The sequence below is a fragment of the Ovis canadensis genome, chromosome 3, assembly GCF_042477335.2.
Source record: "Ovis canadensis isolate MfBH-ARS-UI-01 breed Bighorn chromosome 3, ARS-UI_OviCan_v2, whole genome shotgun sequence".
Classification (NCBI taxonomy): domain Eukaryota; kingdom Metazoa; phylum Chordata; class Mammalia; order Artiodactyla; family Bovidae; genus Ovis; species Ovis canadensis.
The window spans coordinates 77,126,523-77,140,110 of NC_091247.1; the positions used below are offsets into that span (position 1 = coordinate 77,126,523).

The 13,588-nt window shown below is 38.0% G+C and overlaps 1 protein-coding gene and 1 non-coding gene across 3 annotated transcripts in view; both read right to left on the reverse strand.

Moving 5' to 3' along the window:
* MSH2 (mutS homolog 2) overlaps positions 1 to 13,588 on the reverse strand; it is an 85,559-nt gene that overhangs the window by 51,068 nt on the left and 20,903 nt on the right. The window contains exon 7 of one of the 2 annotated variants that reach the window (XM_069583379.1): positions 9,325 to 9,524. The exons of the other annotated variant lie outside the window; for it this stretch is intronic. Coding sequence (XP_069439480.1) covers positions 9,325 to 9,524 — 200 coding nt within the window. The remainder of the gene's footprint in view (positions 1 to 9,324; positions 9,525 to 13,588) is intronic. 2 annotated transcript variants of the gene reach the window in all.
* On the reverse strand, positions 1,628 to 1,734 carry LOC138438389 (U6 spliceosomal RNA). Its single transcript, XR_011256328.1, has one exon. It is a non-coding gene; the product is annotated as a U6 spliceosomal RNA (small nuclear RNA).

The window sequence follows — 13,588 nt, forward strand, 5'->3', positions numbered from 1 at the left end:
TGTACTCTTAATTAAAAAAAATAGTACCAATTTTATAATAGTAAAAATAGTACCAACTGTCAGTTGCTATTAGTTAACCTCTGTTTGATATTATATTTTAAATATTAAAAGCTATTTATTATTTTAAAATATTTATAACATATAAATTATATTTAGCTAATACCTACTATATTTTAAAGTTCTACGAAATTATTATGCATAAACTTAAAGGTTTGAGTACCTTTCTGGTATTCCCCCCACCCCAACTCTGGTGTTTTGTTTTTCTATTAGTAAATTCCTGAAACTATTTTTCACTAGGCTCTGCATTTTTTTTAATAATAAAAGTAATAATGTAAAAATGTCAACTTCCAATCTAACTCTAGAAGAAAAACCTGTTAATTTTTTTTAATCCCTCTAGACTTTTGCCCTCTTGTCTGCATTTGAATGGCAAATAATTATACTTTGACAAGTTATTTTTCCAGGAAGGCTTTACTGATTTATAGTTTTAGCCACAAGATGTACAAGAAAATTTCTCTGCATCCTCACCAACACTGTTTGCTTTTTATTATGATGATCAGTTAGTGTATTTTGGTGACTGAAAGAATAGAAATGCAGAGATAATATGAATATTGACTCAAGAATGTGAAAGCTTTTATCATTGAAGATAAGACTGAAGATAGTCAAGGTAGTGATCTAAGTAGCAATGGGAAGACAAGAAAGAAGACATTTAAATTATACTCTAATAAAAGATAAGATGAGAAAATTGCTATAGGAACTGATGTGTGAGAGGAAGGAAAAAAATAATCTTAAGGGGTTACGACTGCAAAGGAAAACTCAGCGTCCCCCGTTTTCCTTCCCATCTGTGAGTCTTCCTCCTCTGTCTCCTTTACACACACTAGTTCATTTCTGGTCACCAACTGCGTGGAGGTTCCTGCCATACCAAGCGATTTTCTCTGACACTAACTGGGTAAGTCAACTATACTTCCATAAAGAAATAAAGAAAAAATTTATTAAAAAATTTTTTCTTAATGATAGGAACAACTGCACAGTTTTGATAGGAACTATATAAACACTACAATAAATAATGCATTTACCTCACAAAAGACAAAGTTTGCTTCTTGAGATGGACTTCCAAAAGGCTGCAGCTCGTGAGTTATTGTGAAATGGTGAGTCATCTAAACTGGAGCACAAAGTTGTAACACCCGACACGAGTAAGTGTGGCTCACGACACACAGGTGAACTGAGATCACAGATGTCTGAGGGGTGGGAGTGTGTGTGAGTGTGCGTTTTGCATATTCCTACACTGCTCAGTTCAGCTGGGTGCCAATCTTTTGCATTCACCTCGTGTTTCCCACAGACAAAAATGTATATAAGCACTGTAAAATTCACATTATGCTCAATTATTCCCTAATACACGAACTTCATTAGAACAAGTCTTCACTGTCAAAGCACGTGTTAAACAGAACTAACCTTCTATAATTTTGTTTAAAGAATGAAACAACATATACCAAAATATTAATAATGATTACCTCTGGATGGTAGAATAATTACAGAGTTTACCTTGCTTTAAAAACTGATAAAAACCAAATTTAAAGAAAATATCTCCGAAACACAAAAACCAGCCAGATCTTTTTTGTTGTTGTTGTTCTTTTATATGGAACGCTTCACGAATTTGCGTGCCATCCTTGCGCAGGGGCCATGCTAATCTTCTCTGTATCGTTCCAATTTTAGTATATGTGCTGCTGAAGCGAGCACCCAGCCAGATCTTAAACTACTTTTATATAAACCTAAGGTTTAAAAAGTGCTACATTAGTAAACCAGATTCCTTTTCAGAAATGCCAACTAAATTGCTTTCATATTCTTATCTCCCATTTAGAAGGAAGCTAAGCAATCAGGTTAAAAGGAGGGATTATTATTAAACTAACTTACTGTGCCTCCTGAAAAATCTGTATGCAGGTCAAGAAACACAGTTAGAACTGGACATGGAACAACAGATTGGTTCCAAATTGGGAAAGGATTATGTCAAGGCTATATATCGTCACCCTGATTATTTAACTTACACGCAGAGTACATCATGAGGAATGCTGGGCTGGATGAAGCACAAGCTGGAATCAAGATTGTTGGGAGAAATATCAATAACCTCAGATATACAGATGACACCACCTTTGTGCCAGAAGGTGAAGAGGAACTAAAGAGCCTCTTGATAAAGGTTAAAGAGGAGAGTGAAAAAGCTGGCTTAAAACTCAACATTCAGAAAACTAAGATCATGGAATTTGGTCCCATCACTTCATTGCAAATAGATGGAGAAAAAATGGAAACAGTGAGACTTTATTTTGTTGGGCTCCAAAATCACTGCAGATGGTGACTGCAGCCATGAAATTAAAGATGCTTGCTTGCCGGGAGCCAGCATGGGCCATCCCACCCAGGACAAGGTCATGTGGAAGAGCACTGTTAAGCAAGGCTTCCAGACTCAAGGGGCTCCCTAGACCAGCTCGAGCATCTACCCCAAAACCAGAATCTGTCGGTCTTACTATTTTGTGCCTTTCATCAACTCTCCTGACATACAGGGGGCTCAACTTAGGGCTCTAGCTAATAAGTCTCCTGGACATGAGAGGAAAATTTCAATTCAAACCCCCTCTGTTAGCATTCTGGCTTGCTTGGCAAGTTTATCCAGACTCTTGCAGCTACGCATATGATTGTTCACAGCCTCCCAACTGTGAGAGGCACGGGAAGCCTATAACATAGAGCCTTTCAAATAGTTAAAAGTTATTAGAGCAGTGCTGGTGTAGGATTTCATTATTGGGCCAATGCTTGTTGCTAAGTTCCCATATCTCTTATCCACTGTGCACCTAGGAGTGCATTAGTTAACATAGTTGGAATGTAAGAAAAACAAGCAGTAGCCTTGAATTTAACCACATCAGACCTTTGAGCTAATTGGTTCTTTCTTTCTTGTAACTCACTGCACCTTTGCTCTGCAAGAAATGTAACTGTTTAGCATTTTCTGAGGCTGACATAGATTAGAAATATAAAGAAAAAATACTTTGAGGGAAAATAAGTTTTCTGGTTGATAAAGCAGCCTTTATCAAAAGAGGGTCATAAAATGTTCACAGGCCTTCAAGGCCAGAAGATAATGTACACAGCATCATTTGTGGGAAAGGTTTGCAGAAAAAATCCTGATTTCGATAAGGGCAAAACTGCTGGAATGTTTGGGCTGACTCTGTATGACCTTGCATCTTTCATTTCCCTCTATGTACAAGCTAAGGTATAAAAGTCCCTTCTGAAAATAAAGTAATTGGGCTCGCTCGAAGAAGCTTGGTCACCCTGTGTCTTTTTCCTTTCTTTCTTTCTCTTACTCTCTTTTTCAGGCTGATCCCTTGGAGCACAGAGGCTCCCTGCATTCACTTATCTGCCCAGGTTTCTAAGACCTGAACAGGAAGATGTTCTGTGTCTTCACTCCCTCAGGAGACTGGGAGGGCACCTATGGCCTCCGTGAACAGGGCAAGCTCCTTGTCTCGGGGCTTTACTGGCTTTCTATGTAAACCAAGGAATATCAGCCTCTTTCTCTCCTCTATTCCTCTCTCATTCATTCATTCATTCATTTGCCAACGCCGTTTCTCCTTCGGGTTCCCCTGGATCCTGCGGGGGCTGGACCCTAGCACTTGCTCCTTGGAAGAAAAGCTATGACCAACCTAGACAGCATAGTAAAAAGCAGAGACATTACTTTGCCAACAAAGGTCCATCTAGTCAAAGCTATGGTTTGTCCAGTAGTCATGCATGGATGTGACAGTTGGTCTATAAAGAAAGCTGAGCACCAAAGAATTGATGCTTTTGAACTGTGGTGCTGAAGAAGACTCTTGAGAGTCCCATGGACAGCAAAGAGATCAGTCATGAATATTCACTGGAAGGACTGATGCCGAAGCTGAAATTCTAATACTTTGGCCACCTGATGTGAAGAACTGATGCTGGGAAAGATTGCAGGTGGGAGAAGGGGATGACAGAGGATGAGATGGTTGGGTGGCATCACTGACTCAATGGACATGAGTTTGCGTAAACTCTGGGAGTTGGTGATGGACAGGGAGGCCTGGCGTGCTGCAGTCCATGGGGTGGCCAAGAGTCAGACACAAATGAACAACTGAATTGAACTATGTCATTTAGGGTTAAAAAGCAATGGAGATAAGCAGAAGGTGCTATGGAAACCAGAATAATGAGGGCAGAGGAGGCTGCATAGAAAGAGTGAGGTTTGAGCTCAATCTTAAATATTAGTGGAGTCCATCACATAGACCAGGTAGTAAAGTGCAATAAAGACAAAGTAAAAACGTGCAGAAAAGCATGTGTCACCAGAGCAGTCTGGAGAAACAATCTAGTGAGCAGAGCGGTGCTGCGAGGGAGAATGAGAGAGCCTGACCGAGCAGCAGCAGCCCGGCCAGGCGCAGGAACGGGGCTGCTTCTGGAAGGCTACAGGAAGCAAAGCAACGTGTTCAGAACCAAAAGAGAAGAAATGACACGATCAGACATGCTAAAAAAAGATTACTACGGGTTCACTGAGGAGGAGGTACAGACCAGGGGAAGGAAAATAGCACATGTAAGGTTTTTAATTTGGACGTGGACAGGGGCAAGAGTTACAAACCTCAGTATGATACTGTTACAATAAAGTTCATCAATAAAGTAATCTTGATACTTACAGTTGTTTTAAGCACTGTCAAAAAATTTGCTCCAAATGCAGAATACCATTGTTTTAGGTTGTGCCTCAGCTTTTTAAAAAAACTGTATTCAAGTTTAGTTGATTTACAGTATTGCGCTAATTTCTGTTGTACTACCAAATGGCTCAGTTATACATATTTTTTCACATTCCTCTGCATTATGGTTTACCACAAGATACTGAATATACTTCCCTGTACTATACAGTAGGATCTTGTTTTTTATCTATTCCATATATACTTTGCATCTGCTATCCCCAAATGCCCGATCCTTCCCTCCCCCTTTCCCCCCCTCCTGGCAACCACAGGTCTGCCGTCTATGAGTCTGTTTCTGTCTCACAGCTATGATCATTTGTGTCGTACTTTACATTCCATATATAAATGATATCATAAGGTATTTGTCTTCCTCTTTTGACTTTATTTAGTATGATAATCTCTGGATCCACCCATGTTGTAAATGTGTGCCTCAACTTTTTAATTTTAAAAGATACGAGGAATGACAGAGGCCAAGTATACTTTTAAAATAGCCTTTTCTTTTTCAAAGAGGAGAAAGATAATTTAGAGTAGAGCTTTCATCACTCAATGCAAATCTACTTTCTAAACTGTTGCTGCCCTCTGCTGTCTCTGAGTTTATTTTCGTTTTTTCCAGGAATAACATTAAAATAACATTAAACCTAAAGTTAGTCAAAACTAAAACATCACACGATGGCAGAACTTACTCAATTTCTAGTAATATACAAATATATCTTTTTAAAACTTTTAATGAGTTTACTTTTAAAGACAGCATATTTGATTTTTCCTCATAAATTAGCCTGTTTTGGCTTTCTCCATGAAATCAGTAGGCTAACAAGCTATACTGAACTCTGCAAAATGCCATTCTACTGTGTTTTTTAAGAAACTCATGAGAGGCACATGAAAAGATGCTCAACACTGCTAATCATCAGAAAAATACAAATCAAAACCACAATGAGACATCACCTCACACCTGTCAGAATGGCTATCATGAAAAAGACCACAAATAAATTATTGGCGAGGCTGTAGAGAAAAGGGAACCCTTGTACTGTGGGAATGTAAATGGGTGTAGCCACTGTGAAAAACAGTATGATCAGAGAACTGAGAACCCACATGCCACCGAGCATCAAAAGACCCTCTTGACACAGCAAAGATCCCGTAGGCTGCAACCAAGACCTGATGCAGCCAAATAAGCATATTTAACAACAAAAGAAAGAAAGAAGCTAGAGAAAGCCAACTACTGTATGTTATCACTCATACGCAGAATCTAAAAAACAGAACAAATATAACAAAACAGAAGCAGACTCAGATACAGAGAACACTGTTCCCCATATGCTCTTGTTCAGTCGCTCAACCGGCAGGGAGAAAGAATGAGGAGAGGCAACTGAAGGATAGGGAATAAGAGGCACAGACTACAATGGGTAAAACAAGTAAGCTACACGGATAATTTGTACAGCACAGGAATATAGCCAATATTTTATAATAATTTAAATGGAGCATAACCTATAAAAATATTGAATCACTATGTTGTACATCTGAAACTAACACAATATTGTAAATCAAGTATACTTCAATTAAAATAAACTCCAGACAGGTCAGCTAGTCTCTCAGTGCCTAGGATACACCTCAATTCTCCAACATTCCATATTATAGAAAGAGAAAGGTGTAGCTCTTAGCATCACAAAACTTGGAACCGTCTTCCTCCTCTAATACTTTCTATGCTGGGTGATTTCAAATATTTTAATTGGACATCAGTTAACAAACTGACAATACGAAGCATTAAATTTTCATACTGTTATGATCTCATAATTGACTTGAAAACCCTCAAGCACACTTTATTGTTGCTGCTCAGTCACATTAAGCCACACATATGCAGGAAGGTTGTTAAAGAGTGCCACTTTCAAGTCAAATTTCTAACTTCTGTGCACATACCAAGGAATGAGGAAAGAGTCCCCAGATAATGTGCGAATCAGTATTTCTTACATTTTGTGGGGGGGAGGTTACATATGCTTTTGAGTATCTGATGAAAATTACAGATCCTCCCTCCTCCTCAAAATACATATACACAAAGTTTTACATGAAATATCAAGATACTGTCAAGAATGCATTCAAGAATCCCAGCTTTAAAGTTTCAGGTGCTGAGTGAAAAGAGGGTCAAAAATAGAACTGGGTTGGGGGGTGGCTACACTTAAGGAGCAGGCAAAGAAAATTAAATCACTATCTTTAAGAAATATCTGCACTCCCACGTGCACTGCAGCATTATTTACAACAGCCAAGACATGGAAACAACCTGAGTGTCCAACGAGGAAGGAACAGATAAAGAAAACGTGTCACACACACACAATGGAGTATCATCCAACCGTAAAGAAAGACATCCTGCCATCTGCAATAACATGGATGGAACTGGAGAGCATATGTCAAGGGAAAAGAGACAGGAAAGTTAAATGCTGTATGATCTCACCTACATGTGAAATCTAATAAGACCAAACTCATAAAAACAGAACAGAGTTCATGGTTGCCAGAGACAGCTGGGGGAGGAAACAGGTGAAGGTAGTCAAAAGGTACAAATTTCAAGTTGTAAGATTTAAAAGTCCTGGCAATGTAATGTACAGCATGGTGACTAGTTTAAAAAAAAACAAAGCAAAACTGTATTCCATATTTGAAAGTTGCTAAGAGATTACATCTTAAAAGTTCTCATCACAAGAAAAAAAATAACTACGTGAGGTGAGGTAACATGTTAACTAAACGTATTGTGGTGATTTACACAGTATATATACATATCAAATCATTGTGTTGTAGACCTAAACTTATACAATGGTATGTGTCAATTACATCTAAATAAAACTGGGAGGAAAAAAAGACTATCACACACACCAGTGAAACCTGGTTAGGTAACACTAGACCATGTTCACTGAATTTAGCAACAAGGAAGTTTCAACAAATGCCATTTCAGTACTATGGGTAGGGCTGAAGCCAGTGCAATCAGTGGAAGAAGAAAATGTAGGCTTTCAGAAACCTCACTGGGTACAGGTATAAGAAGGGGATGCAGGGACAAGGAAACCTTTTTTACCTTATGAAGGAAGAGATGAGAAGAGGAATGTTTAAAACAGCTGATATTAAGTGGTAAGAGTGAATTGTTTAGACAGCCTATCTCCATGACCACACCTTGATTACACCCCTAACACTGGTCAGTCCCCTGGCACTTCCAGCTGATCCTGCAGAAATGAAGCCAGAGGAGACGCAATCAGGAAATCAAAACAGTAGAAGATAGTCATTTATAGGGTGAGGAAATAGAGGCACAAGAAAAAACAAAAAAGACCAATCTCCTCTAATTTCACTTTGGTGGCACTAAATACAAGAGCATTTAAGTCTCACTGGTCTAATGAGAAGCCCTGACTAGAACAGGATTACTTTATATACAATGGTACTCTGAAAAGACAAGCAGTTAGCTATTCTTTAACATTCTGCTAGATAAATAAGAGGAAAGGTTATCACAAAATTTAAGTTAAATCTATACTTATTTCGTACCAGTCATCATTGTTCTAAGTCTATCTCCAAAAAAGTTCATCAAATTTTCATATAATATTGAAAGTTTTGTTTTTAATAGTTCTAAGAGATATTGATTTTTAACTCTGAAAATGCTTTATATATTAGACATATACCTTTGTACTTCCTATTCATTGTAGAAACTTATGTTCACTTTAAAAACTATGCTCATGGCAATCTGATTTTATCCACTAATATTATATTGATTAACTATTATATGACTCTGCTTACTTTATTCTAGTAGCTTCCCTCTGACTTCAACTGTTACCACCAAGACTTTCTGTCTTAACTTTCTTTCACAGGTGTACTGGAAAGGTTAATTCCAACAGATCTGGAATTAGCCTGCGGTGTTTTCTTAAAGTTCCTACATGGCAGCCCCCTGGTCAAGGCATGAAACATACGAATTGTGTTATTTTGTAATCACTAGTCCAAGGAGATTCAAGGTAGTTCATTCAGCTTAGTAGCACTGTGATTGATGATTTGTATCCGGTCTCAGTGAGGCCCCAAGAGGGCTCTGCTGTGGAAGCTAGTTACAGAACAGGAAACCGTCCACAAGACCAGCAAAATATTAAAAAGTCCAACAAAACTGTTTAAAGCTCCCTGGTTCCAGGATGTTCTCCTTACATTAGTGGTCCTTGATCTGAGAAGGTGCACCTCATCAAGGACCTTTCCATAGGTACCAGAACCTAAGCTCCCTGGCCCCACTGTTCTGACAGCTTTTGACTCTGACACATTATCCTTACTCTAGTGTGGCTGCCAGACTGCATCCTTTCCCTGTAAGAAACCAAACATTCATAAGCACTGTCATTTTGGGTCTTGTTCGTCTTCTTCATCAATCAAATCTTGTTTAGCCTCCCCTGTTAGTGCAAGAGACCTATTAATAAACCTCATAATCCTAATATTCATTTCTAAAAAACAAGAATTCTAAACTGTCTCACAACTTCTGGCTTCTGCAATGTAGCCAGAGGGTAATACAAACCTGTTATTAGAAAAACTTAAAGACGAGTTACCAGAACCAACTTTAAAAAGGACAGCACATTTGCTAAGTATATCTGGAGTGAAGGAAAACAAAAACAAAATAATTTTTTACCTTCATATTTTTCCAAAGCCTGAATAACATTAGGGAGTTGATTTATACCCTGATAGAGTCGGTAACAATCTTGTAAATTTGCCGCTTGTCTTTGAAATTTCTTGGCAAGTCGGTTAAGATCTGGAAATCGACGAAGTAAATCTTCTTGTAAACTCTGCCTCAATTCTGCATCTTCTACAAAAGCTTCTACCAAATTTAATCTAAAATAAATATTAGAATTAATCTTTTAATATTTTGGTTTAGTTGTATATTACTTAATCTTTAATGATTTAATTCTAATAAATTACATTTGAATTAATCTTTAATAGTCTAATCTTCAGAATTAATCTTTAATATGAAATTAAAATTTGTCAACTAGGTGAGTGTCTCAACTCAAAAACTCTATGTAAGAAGTTTGAATTTATCCTGAAATGTTAGCTTTTTGTAGACAATGGAAAAGTTCCATAACACTGTGATGTAAGCAGTTTCTAATCAGTTAATATCCAAATCTCATTATTGGGACTCCATTGTTATTGATACATTACAGCACATGTAAACAATGATCTTTAATGAAACAAAATTACAATTCAAGAATGCTGCCAAACCCAGTATTTATCAGAAAATCTTATAAATTCAAAATGCACTCTAAAATTACCACATGACAGTACAAAGCCAAAATGTTCTAATTAAAAACTGAACTAAGTTTTCTGCTTCCCAAAATCAATAAATTAAATCTTAGTTTCCAGAACTATAAAACATGCAGCTAATATTGCTTTTATAATTAATTGGAGTTAGTGGCTTTCCATTTTTTCCCTGTAAGCCACAGCAAGAAATATACTTTTACATCATGACCCAGAACACCCATGCACAGATGCTGTAGTGGGCAAAATACGCTACCTCAAAACATGCCATGCTAGTGTCTGTAAGGACTACTTTGGTCCTTAAGGACTATTTTAAGTTAAGAACAACTGAGAAGAAGCAAAAACAAAGAAAGCTCTTTGCCTGTCCTTATATGCCCAAAAGCAGGACAGGAATTTACACAGGTACCCCTCCCCCACACTTTTTCTTTGCCAGGAAGGACAACAATTAAACTCAAATTTAGACCCTTATCACCCTGGAGATGGCACCAGAGGAACCATGTAACCCTACCAACTATCTTTTATTGACCATTAGCTTCCCATACATTTACCTTCCCAGTTTGTAGCCCTAGAAACTCAAAGTCCTTCCCTTTTGTCTTGTCACTTTGAAAATTTGTTTCTTTGCTAAGATGCTATGTAAGCCCAAGTTCTAGCTAACCCTAGAGTAACTCATCCCTGAGTGCTGCCACGTGTAAGCATAAACTTCTGTTTGTTTTCTTATTAATCTGTCTTTTGTCAGTCTAATTCATAGGGTCACAGCCAAAGAATTAGAAGAGTAGGAAATTAGCAAAGAGAATAATTATTTAGAAAAAATTAGGAAAAAGGAATTTGCCTCCTTGACAATATATAATTAAAATAGGTTTCACAAGACAAAACCTACCCTTACTAGATGTGGCGCACGCTTTTATTTTGTATTTAACTTTTCAAAAATGCTGGTTATCACCTGCTACACTAATTTCACAACCTACCAGTGGGTCACAACATGCAGTCTGAAAAACTATATTGTAGATAGTATTGAAGTATGAATAACAGCTGAAAGGTAAACTTCAACAGATAGGCCGTGGGTACAGCCAATGATCCTAGGTTTAGAACACTATCAGACGAACAACCATTTTTCCTTTAATCCTCAAATTACACAGAAACAGGAAAAGGAATCAAATGAGTTCTCTAAATTTCTTTTCCCTGATCTGTCCATCAACACTTACAATTCCTGCGTCATCATCATGTTCATCTAGCATGTCACATAAAGGGAAAACTACACTGCTCCTGGAGTAGCTGTATAATGACAACAGATGTTAAAGCAACACTTCACAACTTCGGTGATGTTGGCATTTAAGCTGGATAACCCCTCTGTTGTGAGCTATTGTTATTCTGTGCAGTTTAAGAGCATCCCTGAATTTTACCCACTACCCTCTTCCCAGACTACCAATTCAAAAACGTCTCCAGACACTGCTAAAAATGTCCCAGAGGAGGCAGGGTGGGGGAGGGGGATAGCCCCTAGCTAAGAGTCACAGGATTAAAAGATCTTTAAGTAAAAAAAAAAAAAAAAATCAGCTTTTAAAAGATGAAAATAAAGAGAAAAACAACAAACTCTATAGAATGTCAAGATAGTGGAGAGGGAGTTGGTAGTAGATATATTCGTTGTAGCAAATGCCAAATTAGTGGGAACATAACTGCTACCAAACCTGAATTGCAAACCAGTCACAGCCTATATGTACAAACAATAATTCAGGCACTTACTGCTCCAGAAAAGATTTCTCTGGCTTGTTTGTACTCTAAATTTTAACAAATAAACAAAACTGAGTAAGGGATGCAACCAGATCACACAGTCCAATAAGGCAAACTTGGGCCTTCCTAGCTAGTTCTCTGGCTCTAGCTGGGCTTCTCCGAGTTTGGTCCAAGATCACACACATCAAAATCACTTGGAGGTGGGCCCAAAGCGGGACCCACCTGTGACTCGGCGATGAATGAGTTTCTCAGGTGATTCTTCTGCAGGCAACTGTTTGAAAAAAAAAGTCTTGAGTCCTAAAAGTCACAAGAAATTTCTGAGTTCTCATGATAAAACAGGAAAAGAAGTTCCAGGGGGTCAGGAAAAGGATGAAAGTAACCTGATGCTGGATGACCTATCTCAGGTCTCTTTTTCTCTTTTCTTTCTAAAACTTGTGTATCCTTAGGCTACTCTCCGTAAACGGTAAGAACACTCTTGGAGAAGATATTTCCTTTTTTTTTTTTTAATTTTTTTTGCCACACCACACAGCATGTGGGATCTTACTTCCCCAACCAGGGATCCCCAATCTACACCCCTTGAAGTGGAAGCATGGAGTTTTTAACCCCTAGATTACCAGGAAAGTCCTATACAGAGAAGATATTTCTGATCAAGACTCTCCCTACGATTCTTTCCCGTTCCATTAAATATCTTATCACTGTTTCCTCTAAACCTGATCACAGAATCTTCAGTAACCAACACTGCTCAATAGCATAAAACCCCATAGAATAGAGAGCCCAGAAATAAACCTACACACATGCAGTCAATTAATCTTCAACAAAGGAAGCAAGAATATACAATGGGAAAAAGAAAGTCTCCTAAGCAAGTGGTGCTGGGCAAGTTAGACAGCTGCATGTAAATCAATGAAATTAGAACACACTGTCACACCATACACAAAAATAAACTCAAAATAGCTTAAAGACTACAATATATTACATGAACCATTAAACTCCTACAGGAGACTGTAAGCAATAACATTCTCTGGCATAAATCCTACCAATGTTTTCTTAGGTCAGTCTCCCAAGGCAGCAAAAATAAAAATTAACAAATAGGACCTAATCAATCTTACAAACTTTTGCGTGGCAAAGGAAACCATAAACAAAATGAAAAAATAAACACAGACTGGGTGAAAACTTTGCAAACAATGTGACCAACAAGTGCTTAATTTTCCAAATTTACAAACAGCTCATATACAACTAAATAACAAAAACCCAAACAACTCAATTGAAAAATGAGCAGAAGACCTAAGTAGACATTTCTCTAAAGAAGACACATAGGTAGATGGCCAACAGGGACATGAAAAGATGCTCAACATCACCAATTATCAGAGAAATGCAAATCAAAACTAGTGAGGTACTACCTCACACACTGGTCAGAATGTCCATCACTAAAAGATCTACAAACAAATGCTGGAGAGAAAAGAAACCCTTCTATACCGTTGGTGGGGATACAAGTTGGTGCAGCCACTTGGAAAACAGTATGGAGGTTCCCCAGAAAACAAAAAATAGAATTACCATATGATTCAGCAATCCCATTCCTGGGCATATACCCAGACAGAACTAAATAATTCAAAAAGACCCAGGCACTCTTATGTTCACAGCCGCACTATTCTCAATAGCCAAGACATGGAAGCAACCTAAAGACGAATGCATAAAGATGTGGCGTGTACGTACGTGTGTACACACACACACACACACACACTGGAATACTTCTCAGGCATTACACACACACACACACAATGGAATACTTCTCAGGCATTACACACACACACACAATGGAATACTTCTCAGGCATTACACACACACACACACACACACACACACTGGAATACTACTCAGGCATTAAAAAAGAACAAAATAATGCCATTTGCAGCAACACGGAT